Raw genomic sequence first — 16,663 nt, 5'->3', positions numbered from 1 at the left:
GATTTGAAAAAATCTTTTTATAAATAATATTCTTTATTGAACAATAATTATTGGAGTGCTCACAGTTATTTATCAATACCTTTAAACTATCTTTGCTAGTTACTCTAGATAGTACAATGTATAGCTATCCATGAGTAAATACAAGTATTGATAAATATATTCCAACTTGTTTTAGTGATTGCCCTTGACTCTTATTAATAGTCATGGTGAAACACACAGAAAGAGGAAAGTATCTTCGCTTCAATATGAAAAGTCATTTAGATTCAGTTGGAGATAAGATCATTCTCGAAATAAACACATGATCACCAATATTGCTTCTACTGATAATTTCAGATTCTATAATCTTAGAAAATAATCTTGTAATTATCAATTTAGTACCATTACAAAGACCAGCACTTTGATTCAAATTTCTTAGTAATATCATTAGTATTCCTATCTTTAGGCCTCTTCATTGAGAGGCCTCCATTCGTCGCATGGGGTGTTGGAGAAAAAGGGAGAGAGCCAGAGAGGGGAAAAAAGTGTTGGGCACGACGAAATGCATCAGTTTAGCATCAATTTATGAAGACAATAAGGAAAAAAAAAGAAAGAAAGAAAAGAAGTTTCGATCTGGATGAGAAAGTTGGTCATCACCGACCGCCGTGTATTGAGTCAGTTCGACGATGAGAAGGCGGCATGGTTTTGATGGTGGGATGGCATCGGAAGGAGCTCGGGTGAGTCATTGGGAGCACATGCACATCTGATGCTGGGGGCGAGGGAGGCGATGGGGCACGGGGAGAGGTGGTGGTCCATGACGGTGAGGGAGCGGTTAGGTGAGATGGGGCCATAGTGCTGGTCCAGGGAGAAGCAAACGGAGGGGACAAGCATCGAAGAGGCGCCGATGAGGTTGATGCAAGTTTGGGAGGAGGGGCGGTCATGGTGAAAGAAGGTGGAGGAGCAGGAGGAGAAGCTGGAGGAGGAGGAGCTCTTGGTTTTCCCTATTCGTTCGGACTTGTTAATTTTTCACACACATAGATGAGAAGATTAGATGGAGGAGAGCAAGAAAATGGCAAAGCTTATCCCGAACTCACTGCCCATCTGATGGATGGATTTCTCCCCCTTTTTTTCCTTATTTTTGATTTTTTAGATTTTTTTAGGATGTTGTATAGGATGATGAGTGATTACAGGGTGGAGATGGTGAATGATAGGATGCAAGAATTCTATGTCCATTTCCATGACCCAAATGAGAGTATATCATCAGAACCCTTTCTTTGTTTTATCTTATCCTTTGAAGTTCTTTTTAGTTTTCGATTTTTCTCCGTTAACCTGGATGGTTGTTGTACTCACTCTGAAAAGAAAAATGTTTCAAATTTTTTTTTTTTCCTTCAAATCTTCTTTGTTCCTAAAGGTAATTCTTTTATCAATTTATGACAAAAAAAATCTTTTTTGAAGTTGTTAATTATCTTTGTTTATGTTATCTTATGTATTTGTTCAGTGTTGCTCTTCTTATGTCTGCAATAATATGGTTTAGAATTTGATATGAAATTTTAATTTTTATCTGCTAATATTTTTTATCACAAGTATCAAGCCTTGCAGCCTCCTGATATTTTTATAATTTTTTTTGAGTGATTTATCAATTTCATCCTGCAGTATTTCGATCTCTAAGTAGTTTAATGATGTCTTGAAGTTTTATTGGAGTCGTAACCGGTTATTTAAGAGGGTTTTCTGTGATCCAATCATGGGATGTGTCAGATCGTTATCAAGGGGGAGTGTGGAGGGGCCAAATGGAATTGCCTGATGCTTATCCCTACAAATCTCCGTGCGCCTGCGCAAGAGCTTTGCGGACCAACCGGAGGCAAAGGAGCCGCCCTGTTTTCCGACCTTTGACCGCCGATTATTTCCTGGCGCTTGCCAAGTGAAACCCAAATGTATCCGTGTCCGCAGCCACATCTAGGATGTTCATGCTCGTGTTTGTGTGTGAAATTCTGGTTTCTATTACTTCACCGCTCGCGGTGATGTTGCATAAAGAATGTGCGCGGTCCTCATTGTCAATCAATAAATCAACGAATTCCCTCCTGCCAAAAAATAAAAGGAATTCCCCTCTCCTATTTACCAATTTGTTTTAAATCGCCGTTAGTATTGTTATGCTATAGTTCTTATTTCTTTAAAAGCAACCATGTGATAATTTCCGTTCCATTCTATTTTTTACTTTGGTTCCGGTCGTGAATCAAATATATCAGAGAGTAAATATGTTCTAACTCCTATTCCAATTTCAATTCTAATTTCAATCCCAAAATATATATATCTTAGATTGAATTTAAACCAAGTAATCCTATAAATGCAAAAGAGGCATGAAGATCCTAATCCAGCAGTACTTTATGTCATCCAAGCTGCCTGATCAAAGAAAACGAGCGTGGATTGACATTGTCAATTGCATGAAGGTCCTCCATTTTGCCTGTTGATCTTCTGATTTGTAATAAACCGGACCAGTGATCCTTCTTAGTCATCATATCACGCGCATCGCACGTGCTATTGACCGTATCACCGAAAATATGAAGCGCTTGCCGTTTAGTCCGCAGCCGCTCTCTCGGGTCTCCACCCATTCCACCTCCCGGCGGCGCCGAAGAAGAACCGAGGAAACGATTTCGTCGCCCTCCCCGCTCCCGCGCGTGCTGGGAAACCGTCAGGTGTTATTGAGAGATCGAATGCGGGATGGGAGGAGGGGTGATGGGGTGGGCGGGGAGAGCGGACCACCTGGGAGGGGTCCCGCGTGCCCTCGTGTTCATGGCCGTGGGGGCCTTCGCCAAGGTCGTCACCTCCCTCCTCAACTCCACCTCCGTCCACAACGCCGAAACCCTAATCCGCCTCGTCCGCTTCCGTCCCCCTGGCCGGCCCCTCATCACTGTCAGCAATCACATGTCCACGTGAGTCACTAACCGACCTTCCATTCCCTCTCTTTTTTTTTTTCCTCCATTTTTTCACCCTTTTTGTCTTTTCTCATTGCTGGTGTTCTGATCTTTCTTCACTTCATCAATCGTTGATCAGAACCGCCATTTTTTTTTTTTTTGAGCTAAATTGCGGTACAAATAATAACGGATCCCTAACTTCATAAAAATTCTGAACTTGGTTCTCAAATTCCACGCTTGATTTCATTTCCTGCTGAAAAGTTTGTCTTGCTTTGTGTCAGCCTTCCAAACCACAATATGATCGCTTCCACAGCTATTAGTCGCTGGAAATCAGCAAACAACTAAATATACATGCATCCAAATAGATAGGTTTTAGATTGCCGGTTCTGTGAGCAGAATTATAATTATGTCAGCCATCCATGGCAGTAATGTAACAGTCAATTACGCATGACATCCAAATGAGAATTGTTTGATTGGGATGACTCTGCTGTATGGTCAGTCAGGTGACACAAAAACAATATGATGGCGTTCCCTGATAGGTCAGGCCATGTGTTAACCTTGAGGTGCTGCCTCACATAAAATATCTGGGCATGTGTTGCTTTAACAATGATGGGGATGTAAATTGCCTCGCTTAATTGTGTAAATTGAATGTTTTTCATTTAAATTCAAATCTACTAAGAGTAAGTAACTTCAAAGGATGTGCTTTTGGTCTATCCTGTTTCTTGAAATAACTTAGTGATGGCATTTTCGGTTTGAGTAATCTATCACACTAGAAGTTTTAGCGTGGAAGGGGTCAGGGTGACTTTGTCGTGCAGACATTAAAAGAAAGTTTAAGTTAGCTGTTTTTATGAATATTATTAATAGATTTCTTGTAACCAATAGCTTTTTTGAAAGTGAAGAGAAATAAGTGTAACCTTTTCACTAATGGGATTATTCAGGTCTTCGATGTCTGGAGTATGCCATGAAGACTTGGATTAGTGACAGGAAAAACCTGGTGCTCATGTTTCAACCACTAGTTTGATGAGGTGACCTCAAACTCTGAAGAGAAGCCATGATCATCAAAAGTCATGAGTCACGTGACCAACATATGCGGTTGTTATTGTTAGAATGTATAATTCATTGCTTTGCTTTACTTATTTTTTGGAATATTATGTGGTGATTTTGGGATCTGAGACCAGGAAAAAAATGAAGCTGTTAAATTGGTTATCAGCGTAAACACATGCCATCAGTATCAGAGTAGGTCGTAGGGAGTGAGATTGAAGGGGCATAAATTATAGATCATAACCAGTTTGGTGACATCATAAATGATGTCGTAAGGGTTTTTCTTTGGATAGAATTATAGGGCATAACCAGCTTTTTCTTTGGGTCTAAAATGGTAATATCAGTTCACAGTATAGGATATATCAAGCTTGGTGATGACTAATGATGTTGTAATTACCTGCTCTAGGAGAGTGCGCCATCACTAAGATAGGAAAGGAAGAAAAAGCATCCCTTTTATTCTCAGAAAAATATATGCATATCCTTTATTGCTTTAAGAATCAAGGATCCATTATTCATAAAACATGCATATGTTGGGATTTAATGCCTCGAATTTGACCCGCAATAGCGAAGACCAGATGTGGAGAAGCGCAGCACGTAGCGCACGACGTGAGGAGCCCAAAAACACAACACAACAAGGCCTGCAGCGCACGGCCTAGGCGGGCGCATGGCCCAGGCGGGCACACAGCCCAGGCGCAGGTGCGGGCGTGCAGCCCAGGCCATCTGTATGACGGGGTCCACGGTGGATCGGGACGCCAGCCTCCCACCTATGATGATGCCCTAAGGCGGATTCGCTTGAACGGGCTAGGCTTCCTTCCCTAAACTGGCAAAGAAAGAGGAGCAGAAACAATAGGTTGTCCTCTCTTGGCCCAGTAGTTCCGCAACTACTACTGTGGTTGTTGCCAACGGGGATCCCCCATTCCGAAAGGTAATGGGGCCGGCTGTTAGGTCCAAAGTTGTATGTTATTTTGGCATAAATTTTTTTGGTTCTTAAAAAGAAACGGTTTGAAAAGGTTCTATTGGTTAGTCATGGAAGGGTACTTATGAGTGTTTTAAGTGCTTGATCGATCGCGATGGAATCTAGGCATGGACCGCCATGGTCACGCTCGAAAAATCATGGTCTATAGGCTTGTTTTGCTCGATCAAGCGGCTTAAAGTGTTTGTAGGCGTGATCAAGTGGGCAAGAGTGCCATCGGGTGGTTCAGAGAGCTTGCGGGCGCAATCAAATGGCACCTGGGTTTCTGGACTTCGATCAGGACTGTGATTTTGATCTGAAGTAGATTTTGGGCCTATAAAAGAGGTTTGATAGGCTGTGGTAGCTGAAGGCGGGAATCAGAGAAGCAGCTTGGCATGTGCAGCAACAGAAGCAGCTGAGAGTATCTTGGAACGGTCGTGGGAGTGGCCGTGAGTGTAGGGGCAAAGGCTGAGGCATGATGTAGCGACTGATAGCATCACAGGAAGCATCCAGCGACGTCGAGGATCCTGACTTGACAGGCCTGTGAGAGGATCTCCTTTGGAGACTTTGTGAGAACTTTTGTGAGGCTTGTGCTTCTTATTGAGAGAGATTTGTGTATGAGAGTTGAAAGTGTGTGATCTCCTTTGGTACTTGTTATTTTCTCTCATAATAAAGCTTGCGTGCCTCGTGAAGATAAGTCTTGAGCTGATCCATATATTTGATTGTGTCATTTATTTTATTTCTTCTTTCTTTCTGCTGCAATAATTCGTATCAGAGTCAGGTGGTACTAGAGCGCCAGATTGTCCGAATTGCGATGGTGTTGATCGGGATTGAAGAAGATGGAGAAGTCAAATACAATCAAAGTGGAGATTAATCGAAAAGGGTTGATCGATGCATTCTTATGTAAGGAGAAGCCGTCTACCATGAAAGATGTCAGTGGGAGCCCAGTGCGAGGCGAAGCTCCAGATGGAGATGGATCGGATATGAGACGAGAGACTCAGGAGGATGATAAGCAACGTCGCCAAGAGGCTATCTCAAGCAGATCTCAGGTCATGCAGGATGGAGATAGAATCGAGCGGTCTCGCTCGACTCCCATGTTTGTCCATCTATGAGTAGCCGGCGTATGCCCCAGGACATAGGGGTGAGAAGATCCAAAAGCTCTCAAAGTCAGGTGGAGATCGAATGTCGAGTCGAGGTGGAGATTGTTGAAATTTGACATCTCGAATTCAATCCACAGCAGCGAAGATCAGATGCGAAGAAGTCCAACACGCAGTGCACGACGCAAGGAATCCAAAAACATGGCACAGCGGGGCCCGCAGCGGTAGGCCCGAAGGCAGGAACAGGCTGCAGCAACACACGCAGTCCAGGCAGGCGCGCGGGCGCGGACGCGCAGCCTAGGCCCTCTGTGTGATGCGGTCCATGGTGGATCGTGGGAAACTGGTGCGGTCCACATGTCCGTTATGGGCCGTCGCGGTCCACGCTCGAAAAATCGCGGTCCACACTCGAAAAATCGCTGTCCACAGGCCTGTTTTGCATGATCGAGCGGCTTAGAGCGTTTGCGGGCATGATCAGGTGGGCAGGAGCGCAATTAGGCAGTTCAGAGAGCTCGCAGGTGCGATCAGACGACAGCTGGATTTTTGGACTTTGATCAGGACTGTGATTTCGATCTGGAGTACTTTGAGCCTATAAAAGAAATCTGAGAGGCTGTGGTAGCCAAAGGCGGGAATCAGAGAAGCAGCTTGGTGTGTGCAACTGCAGAAGCAGCCGATAGTGTCCTGGAACAGCTGTGAGAGTGATCGTGAGTGTAGGGGCAGAGGCATGATGTAGCAGCTGAGAGCATCACATGAAGCGTCCAGGGGCATCAAGGGCCTTGACTCGATAGGTCTTTGAGAGGGTCTCCTTGGAGGATTTTGTGATAGCTTTTGTGAGGATTGTGCTTCTTGTTAAGAGAGGTTTGTATATGAGAGTTGAAAGTATATAATCTCCTTTTGTACTTGTTATTTTCTCTTATAATGAAGCTTGCGTGCTTCGTAGAGGTAAGTCTTGGGCTGATCCACGTATTTGATTGTGTCATTTATTTTATCTCTTCTTTTTTTCTATTGCGGTATCGACACCATTACCGGCATTGAGATCTTGGGTGGGGGGATCCATATTCCGCACTCGTGAGGGATCCTTCCCAGCAAGTGGTATCAGAACTGCAAAGCATGAAGATGCGTGATTCTTACAAGGCCATAGGTATTGCCAAATTTGTGATGTCAGAGTTGCTAATTAGTAGATATTGGGTAACAATTGGAAATAAGTTTACATTTTCATGCATTTTTTAAACTTTTTTCTTGTTAATTAAATATTTCTTTTGAATCACCAAACAAATTTAAAGCGCAAAGAACCTATAAAAGGTTCATCTTGTTTCAATGAATACTATATTATACTGTGCACTAACCATGATTGGTATGATAGTCAACTTTTGATTTAAATCATTGGTTGGTGGTGACATAAACATTTTTGCAGGTTTTATTGGAAACTAGGCTGTAGGACCCCGTACCTTAGGTACTACAACCACTTTGGAAGCACATCTCAGGTCCAGTTTATTGTTATTTTTTAAATATTTTTAGTGTACAAGTTACTAGCCACTACTACCATTTACTGCATCTAAATAACTTTTAAGTTCATTGATGAAAAGTTACTTTGTGTTTTTTACTTGTTTGATTGAAAAATGGCAAAATGAATATTCAACTCTAATTTATCAATTTTAAGTAGGAATATCTTGCTGGAGCCAAGTCGAGATTAGTTGTTAGGGAAGAAAAAAAGGCACGTGATAGGACCACAGCTGGATTTGCCAACTGAAAACTCTCTATTTCATTACATCAAAAAGTATCACATATAGAGCAATATCTGAGGTGGATTAGGAGCTAAAATGCATCAAATATGTGATGCTTTTATTTTTCTCTGGATGCATTTTTATGAATTATGCCATGCTCTATTAGTTTAATCTTTGTTGATTTTGCAAACTGCTTTGGATTGGTCATCTACTTTAAGCTCATTCTAGCTTGCTTTAATTAATAAGGAGAAGTGGCCCTCCAAAGCAAAAGCTTAAGTTGTGCGTCATAAAACAGGTTGGATGATCCACTTATGTGGGGCTTCAAGGGTTTTCCAACTATGGATGCAAAACTAGCTCGGTGGGTTTTAGCCGCAGAAGATATATGCTTCAAAAATGCAATTCTTTCGTACATATTTCGACTTGGTAAGACTTCCTATGCTTCATATAGCTATTATCATGAGTTTTTCTGCACCTGGCTTAGGAACCTGGTCTTTTGCAGTCAATATCAGATAAATTAGTCTTTCCTTGTCATAACCGGGTTGTTGTTGGTAAGTAACCAGGTATTAAAGTTGTTTTTAGTTCACATGCTGGTGTCTTGTAAGGGAAAGAGACTGATAAGATGTTCTAAATCCTTCTTTTTTTGTTCTGAAAGGTTAAGATACAATAGCTTTGATGTTAATTTGAGCAAGTTCTTATTATCCTTGGTATGAGATGGGCAAGAGAATTGTTTTGTCTAAGAATGTAAGTAATGGCTACTGTTAAGTGAATGATTAATGGGGAAAATTGTTGCTCTCCTCATCCTCATGCAAACACTGTGGGTATTGTACTCTTTCTGGGAGGAAATTGACTCCCCTGAAATGGGTACTTAACAGAATTACTCTGCTGACCCTGTCACACTTGGCTGAAAAGTTAAAGTCGCTTACAGTTCAATCTAGAAGCAAGTGACAGACTGAACATACTCATTTTGCTCTGAGGTATCCCCCTTTCATTAGAAGACTGGCCTCGTGATCAAATTGACTTATTCCTAAATAGTCCTGGGGTTAATATGATTGTTTATTAATATGAATACTGCAAAATGTAAATACCATCAGAGTTGCAAAAGTTTGGGCACGCATACAGATACCAACCATTAGATCATTACCCCACCTCATGCATCTGTTCTGCTTAATGTTGACTTCTTCTATTTCCCAAAACCTTTACCACCTTTACTTATTATGAAAAGACAGAGTATCAGGTGATTACCAACAGGAATTAGTGAATAGGCATCCTGATTTTGTCCAATTATATGCCAGACTGCTGATTCTTTTTTCTAGTAATTATTATGTTGTGTGGAACTATTATGTTAATTTTAACAAAACAGCATGCCTAGTTTTCATAATGCATTAATATATATGTGTGTGTACCCAGATATAGTACTTCATAGAATATTGGCTGTTTTAGCTATTTTCAGGAGTCAAAACTCCGGATGTTGTCAAATGGTGATATTGAGTGCTTGGTCGAGAACATGGACTATCAATTAATCTTATTATTTGACGATATTTTTGTGTGATTCTAATTCCAGAAGAGATTCTGTGAATTCTTATGAATTTTAGATTTCCAGATGCTTTTGTTTATGTCATGCTTTTCAACAGCCATAATAGAATCTTGTGCGGCATCTTGACAATGACTATTTTATATACATGTGGCATTTTGCACATCAAAATGATGCTTAACTTATAAACAAATGTACATTCTAGAATCTTTGAAATCTGCCCGAGAAGAATATTCAGGTGGCTGTAGCTGGAACTATGTCCTTAAAAACATAAATGCGTAAAGATCACTAGCATGCCTCTCTACCCATTCTTAGATGTTGCAGATTGACTTGTCCTGGCTGGTCTGCTGTTCTCAACAGCATATAGGCTCTCTGTGCTTGGCTATTTCCTCTATTGTCATTCTCATTATTTTTCTAAAGGGAGGACCATATCAGCTTTAGTTAATATACAGTCTGTTATGTTTGGTTTTTCTATTTTTAGCTTTTTTATATTTTTATGCAGTAAATTCAATCGTAAGGTTACATAGACTTTGCTCCAACTTGTGATCAGTTTTGCATCTTCTTTTCTTCTGCTAGTTTATTACGTGCTGCTTGAAATTTCTATTTATTTGCTCTTATCCCGGTTACCGTGGAATCCCTTTTTGGCTCATATTGTGATCATTGTTCTGAGAGATTTAAATCCACAGGAAAATGCATACCTATAACAAGGGGTGGTGGAATATATCAGGCACATATGAATGAAGCTCTTGAAGTGCTGAGTGGTGGAGGCTGGGTAGTTCCTTTTATGCTTTCTGACGACTGCTCCTTTGTCGTCAACCTTTTTCTTTTGTATGATCACTAGAAATTATTATCAATTTTCACTAAAGCTCATCATTACTTTTCAAGTAGTTGCATGCATTTCCAGAAGGAAAAGTGTCCCAGGAAAATGCACCCATAAGACGTTTGAAGTGGGGAACTGCAAGTCTTATTGTCCGTGCACCTGTAACCCCCATAGTTTTGCCGATCGTACACTGTGGATTTGAAAAGGTATCTGGATATGTGATTCATTCATCTAGTTTCCTACCTTTTTGCTTTCAGTCACACATTTCTCATATGAATGTAACTAATATGTGATGCTTATATATGATCATTTTTACCAAAATATGATGAAAGCTATCCTGTATATTGTTTTATCCTATGGTAACTTCATAAGCTGACAGTAAATTCACTTCTCGTTGGTTTGAAATGCTCGAGTTCCAACTATCTAATTGTTAGGGAATCTAGAAATGCAAGTTGTTTCCTCCAATGCATGGAAAGAATACAAACGAGCACCAATGCACATGTGTACACTTGTGCCTGCTCCCACACCCATGTGCATGTGCACACAGATATACATACACGCCAATGGTATTTGGTATTGTTTTGTTGCTAAATGCATTTGCTATGTAATTTAAGCACAAAATTTGTAGCATAATCAGTATCAGGTTTTGTCTTAGTTACCTGAAATGGAAGCCTATTTGATGGTGGAGAAATGGATTTCCTAAGAAACTAAAAAGATAGGAAAAGCAAAAACGGACGAAGAGGAGGAAAGGCTTAGGAAGTGTGTCTAGGAGCAAGTTTCCTGAGAGATTCAGAGACTGATGCACCACCCTAAATTGAAGTTTTTCATTTATATTTACTATATGATATGGGAAAGGAAACATTTATGAATAGTGTGCAGAAGCAAGTTTCCTGAGAGATCCAGAAACAGATAAGCCATCCCAAATAGAAGATTTATATTTATATTTGCTATAAAGATTTAATTATACAGGGCATTGATATGAGAAATTCCTGATATGGTAATCACGCATGTCAAAGGCATCTGCTGGTGGCTGGTGTTAGTCATCTGTTCTTTATCACCATTACTCGTGTTGATGTGGCACGAGGGATTTTTTGTCCATGGCATTATGCTAACATTTCTACGGCATGGTTATACTACAGTTTCTCTTCTGTACAACTTGACTTTTTTGGTCTCAAAATCTGATCAGAACGGATAGGCAGAGACTGACTTTCTAATTCTCTGTTCCTTTCTTATGTTGTTTTATTTATTCTTTCCTGGGACTTTCAGGTGATGCCTGAGAAATTTTTCTTTGGTAGAAGACCACTAGTCCCTCTTTGCAGTAAGGACATCAAAATCATTATTGGTGAACCAATTGAATTTGATCTCCAAAGCTTGAAGCAAACAGCTAAAACAGTATCTCGGGAATCATCTTTTCCCAGTCTTGGGTGGCCCAACACTACCCCAGATGGACTTGACGAGGCAGCACAAAAATGGCTCTACATTAACATTTCGGATCAGATTCGAACTGTGATGGAGAGATTGCGTAACTTTGGTGGGACCCTCAAGAGATTTAAGGCATGATTTAGTGCACATTTTTCTTCTGATTGATTGAGGTTATAGTTTACATGGCATGGAAATTTTGGGGCATGCTCCCTTTCTTGCATATATTCTATTGATTTTAAGTTCCTTGCTACACGGGCCTATGAAAAGGTCCTAATGTTTTTTTCCCTGACGAGTAACACCTTACTTGTAAGACCATCCGGTGATTCATTGCTAGTTACTGAAGTTAATGGAAAATAAAAACAAACTATTCTGATACTTTCCAAATATTAGTGGATATTTTGCTGCTTGATTAGTCTTGCGTGTGAGATGATTCGTGAAGTTGTTATATAGCTGCATAAATTGCATGACCTTTTGTTTGATTTATAATGATTATAATGCAAGTAATGCATATCAGTGCAAGCCAATGACTTCAGTTGCATAACATCATCTCCACCTAAGGTCAAACAGGTTTCAAAGACCCAATTACTCTTACGTTCATTAGATTTGAAGAGTGTTTGACTAGATGAGTTGAAATCCTAAAGTTTATATATATATATATTGATTGATTGATTGATCCCTAAAGGCTAAAGCATAATTTAAAAGTTGCATATTTTTGGATCCACATGACAAGAATTTAATCCTTAGATTCAGTTAGGCTTGCCTGTTATTTATTTCCTTCGGGGCTTAAGTTTACCTTGCTTAATTTTATATTGTTTTTAGCCAGGTCATCAGGCTAGGTCCATTATAAATTTGGGAGATCAGTAGCGCTAGTGTGGCCGTTGAGATCTATATTTTAAACTGTATTCCGAAATTGGGTCCTGGTCAATTACAACTCTGATCTACGATTCCTTATGCTTCTCTATTTTACGAAATTATGTGCCTAAACATTTTAATCTTTATGATGGGTGTGTACTTGGACCTTCTACTTCACTCAACATGTTTAGATTGCATGACCATTTTCAGATTTTTTTTTATAAAAAAATATAGAATATCCAGAAGTTTGTAAGTTTTTGGAAAAGGAAGCATTCAATGGAATCCATAGAAAAAACAAAACTTTGGAAAATGGAAAAAAAGAAAATTGGCGGTTCCTATTTATAGAATGTTTCTTATTTTTGATATTCTTGCCCTTCATGTAACTTGTTTCATGTTGGTCATGGCGACATCATACTTGTCCATCACAGTCTATTGCTTACCATCCACTGGGTGGATGCAATTCATGAGAGAGTTGTGGTTCGTAAAGCACATGAAATGCTAAAATAATATAGAAATCTCAAAAAGGTAAAAAAAAAAGGGTTCTTGAATGTCTCCTCTTTTTCTTAAAAAAAGGAAAGTAAAAGAAAGTTACACAGCTGGGTAACATCTTCATTTGTCTCCTAACCGACGCCCCGGCAAAACTTCGGAACCAAGGCTGGAGTGGTTGGCGTTTTCTGGGAAACATAATTGGCCATTATGGCTCGCAGACACGATCTTAGCGGACCTCTTCCCGTATCCATTATAACATGATCTGGCGCTTGACATAAACCCTCCACACAGTCCTCTTTATCATTTGTGCAGACTTGTAGCAGATATCCGGATCTATGCGTATATCTAAAGTAAATTAAAATGTTTTTTTTTTAAAAAAAAGGTCAATTTTATGACAGTTGGTAACCCATGCCTTTCAAAAGAAATGGTTTGTTCGTCTTATCCTTACACGCTGGATCCTCCGGCTGAGCCCAAGAAACCCTCCATTTGATTGTCGTAGTTGATACGATCATCCAATGCATCACATCCTGTGCCACATCAGAATATCATATTCAAAAAGAATTTTTTTTATGTACCATAAATGATGTAAAAAATTCAATGTAGAGTACATCATTTTATATAATTGATTCACATAGTCATCATTTTTCAATACACATTTAATATTTATATTTTATTTTTTTATTTAAAAATTTTATATGGAGAAAATATTTTTATTTTTTGAAAAAAATTATAACATTCTGTGATATATTATGATTTTCTATATGCAAGATGTCATGATATGATCTAAAAAATTATGACATCTTGTGAAATATTATGACATCCTGTGTCAAATACAAAATGTTATAGTATGGATATAATATGTCATAATTTTTTTTTTTTTAAAAAAATTTATCATTCAAAATTTTCATACAAAAAAGCGAAACTGTAAACATTAAATGCGTGTTGAGAAGTGGAGGTTACGTAGATCAATCACATAAAGTGATATGTTTCACATTAAATTTTATACACCACCGATAGTGCACAAAGAATTTCTCATATTCAAATTAAGTTGATGGTCTGGATGTCATGATTGCGGCGCCGTCTGAATGGGAAAATTTCATAGCTGGGCCGTGGTATCTTCTGGTTCAGCCTTCAGAGAGCAGAAAATTGGAGACAAACCTCCAGGAAGGTGTGCATCAAAATGTCGTCCATTTTCACACACAACTCGAAGGAGAGCATTGGTGAAGTTCCTGTTCCCACCTGCTGCCCATGCCATTCCATGCTTAATATTTCTTTCCTCCGTGGCGGTGAGAGTAGTGCAACATATGGGGTTCAGTAAGTAGGAGACCTTTTAAAACTGACTGACACTGATCAAGAAATAAGATGTTGTGTATTTAAATCAATGTTATCAGACCAGCTGATTCAACCAGTCCGGTATATACCCCTTGAATCGTGTCGGTCAAGAAGTGGTCGAAATCGGATGAACCGGTCGAACCAGATGATCCATTTGAACTGAATAAATTATTAAAATTTAATATCCGGACTGATATTTTGGACTTAGATATTTTAATTTAAAAGTTTGAATGACTGATTTACTATTCTAACTTCTAAGCCAAAGCCCCAAACGAATAAACAAAAAGAATCCGAAAATGAAAAACCCTCCATTGTTCTTATAATCGATGTCAGAGATCAGGGTTAGGACTTTCTTTTTCCTTTTTTTATATTTTCTACTTTTATTTTTTAATAAATTTTAAATAATAAAATCTTAAATTATGCATCATGTTTATGATAGTATTCTATAAACTGGTTGAACCGCGAGCCGGACAATTAAACAGGTACAGTTATTAAAACATTGATTTGAACCATTTGTAGCATCTGATGGCATCTTAAGGTCTTTCTCTGGACGTCCAAGTCCAATCTGATTCAACAAAATCTAACTTGGTCAAATTACCTCAAGCTTAGAGGGGGAGGTCAAGTTTTGCCTCAACCGCAAATGTTCATCTTAAGAGAGCAAATGTTCAGCTTAACAGATATTATCTAGTGTTGTTTTTAATATTCAAATCCGAATCATCCTCATTGCTACGTGGATACGTCCTGAAATTAATCAGGTGGACCAAGCATTCATGGATAACGGGGACCGATCGTAACAGATAAGAATCTGGGCTCCTCCAGACACCCATTTCCCGTTGGAGAGCGGGTCATTTCAATATTTATTTGACATTGTCGGCGGTAGCTGCCACCTGCCAATCTTGGAGTGAGAGAGTTCATACAAAAACAACTCCCCCAAAATATTACCGACATCTGGAGGTGCCGGCCGTCCGAAGAGATAAACAACGAGAACACGCACTTATCCTCAATGCGACTGCTTGCTTGCTGCTCCAGATAATTGACCGCAGAAAGAGAAGAACAAGAACAATTCGGGACAGCATAGCAATGCGTCATGTATATGATATTCATGAATAGGGAATTCCTTCGCCATTCCGCGTTCTCTACGATGGTTGACCACGACGGTTGACCGTTAACACCGTCACGACGGTTGCCCCCGTATTAATCTTCCCTCCGCCCCCATCGAATCTTCGTTCCTCTCACCTCGAAGCTCCCCTTCTCTCCATCCCATCTCCAGCAAACCCAACTGTCACGCGCTCACCGCCTCGCCATAAACTATATGTAGATGCTAATCCATTGCTATGATCTCGAATCCCAGCCTACAAAGTTCCAGATATTTTTTCAACCGGATTCATCTCACCACCGTTTGCTTCGCAATGATGCTTACAGTGGGCAAAGAAGCTATACCCCGCGACCCGTCCTGCTTGTCGAACAAAGATCCTCCATCGATCATCGGCAAACTGCGAGTCATGCTCTCGCCGAAGAAATTGGAGAAGAAGCCAACGACGCTCCTACGAGTTCCTACCGGCAGCAGCCTCTCGAGGCTGTCGATATCCTCGGGTAGTAGAGGCGGGCGGGAGATGGAGCGAGTGTTCCGCTACTTCGACGAGAACGGCGACGGGAAGATATCGCCTGCGGAGCTGCGTAGCCGGATGAGGACGGCCGGGGAGGAGCTGTCCCCTGAGGAGGCGGAGGCCGTGGTGGCGTCGTCGGACTCGGACGGAGATGGGTTGCTTTGTTACGAGGATTTCGTGCGGCTGGTGGATGTGGAGGGGGAGGAGGAGAAGGCGCGGAGTTTGACGGAGGCGTTCGGGGTGTACGAGATGGAGGGGCGAGGGTGCATCACGGCCAAGAGCCTCAAACGGGCGCTTCGGACGCTGGGGGAATCCAGGACCACCAAGGAGTGCATGGCCATGATTCGGAGATTCGATCTCAATGGGGATGGTGTACTTAGCTTCGACGAATTCAGGGTCATGATGCTCTGAGATTCGTGCTCGTTTAGTGATTCTTTCCTACCGATCATTGATCCCGTGATATGGTTGGAGTCCCCAATTCTTTCACTTGTCCTCCTTGTATGTTTAGAATGTTTTGTCCGTTGATTTTATATTCTTACATCGAGTGATGCACCAGTCCTGATGGTGGAATGTATAATCATATGTATGTAAAAAGGATAAATAGTTTGAGAAATTTGGTAAGAACAATATTCTAGTCTCCATCTTTTTTTGAAAACAAAAAAAAAAACTCTAGCATCATTGCTCATACTTGAGAATTGTAATAGACTTTTCTTTTTCGAGAGAATAATTGGGCAAAACACTAATTCTTTTTGGATTTGAGATGTATTTTTTATAGGAAAGAATGATTAATTTTTTTTTTATAATAAGTTCTGTTATATTATACTTAATATAGATCTTAAAGTATTCTATTCATCCATTTACGTAGATTTTGAAGCAATCATTATGCAATCCAACGTTAGATTCATGCAAAGAATAAA

The 16,663-nt window shown here is 40.2% G+C and overlaps 2 protein-coding genes across 7 annotated transcripts; both read left to right on the top strand.

The window, feature by feature from the left end:
- Nucleotides 1–2,547: 2,547 nt before the first annotated feature.
- On the top strand, nucleotides 2,548–11,850 carry LOC105050436 (N-acylphosphatidylethanolamine synthase). 6 transcript variants are annotated; one of them, XM_019852115.2, is made up of 7 exons: nucleotides 2,762–2,900; nucleotides 3,821–3,907; nucleotides 7,384–7,453; nucleotides 7,989–8,116; nucleotides 9,911–9,996; nucleotides 10,113–10,250; nucleotides 11,311–11,850. In XM_019852115.2, exons 4-7 carry the CDS (start codon nucleotides 8,005–8,007, stop codon nucleotides 11,602–11,604), a joined length of 630 nt encoding a protein of 209 aa, XP_019707674.1. In that variant the 5' UTR covers nucleotides 2,762–2,900; nucleotides 3,821–3,907; nucleotides 7,384–7,453; nucleotides 7,989–8,004; the 3' UTR covers nucleotides 11,605–11,850. The 6 variants fall into 6 exon arrangements, with proteins under 6 accessions (XP_010928754.1, XP_019707675.1, XP_019707674.1 ...); XM_019852114.3 differs by having other exon boundaries at nucleotides 3,821–3,991; XM_019852116.2 differs by lacking the exon at nucleotides 3,821–3,907 and having other exon boundaries at nucleotides 2,681–2,900.
- A 3,370-nt stretch (nucleotides 11,851–15,220) lies between these two features.
- Nucleotides 15,221–16,385, top strand: LOC105050437 (calcium-binding protein CML38-like). The gene has a single exon (XM_010930456.4). It carries the CDS (start codon nucleotides 15,474–15,476, stop codon nucleotides 16,155–16,157), a length of 684 nt encoding a protein of 227 aa, XP_010928758.1. The 5' UTR covers nucleotides 15,221–15,473; the 3' UTR covers nucleotides 16,158–16,385.
- Nucleotides 16,386–16,663: the final 278 nt, after the last annotated feature.

Source organism: Elaeis guineensis, chromosome 8 (assembly GCF_000442705.2).
Source record: "Elaeis guineensis isolate ETL-2024a chromosome 8, EG11, whole genome shotgun sequence".
Taxonomy (NCBI): domain Eukaryota; kingdom Viridiplantae; phylum Streptophyta; class Magnoliopsida; order Arecales; family Arecaceae; genus Elaeis; species Elaeis guineensis.
The sequence above is the reverse complement of the archived record's forward strand: the minus strand, read 5'-3'. Positions and strand labels throughout refer to the sequence as shown.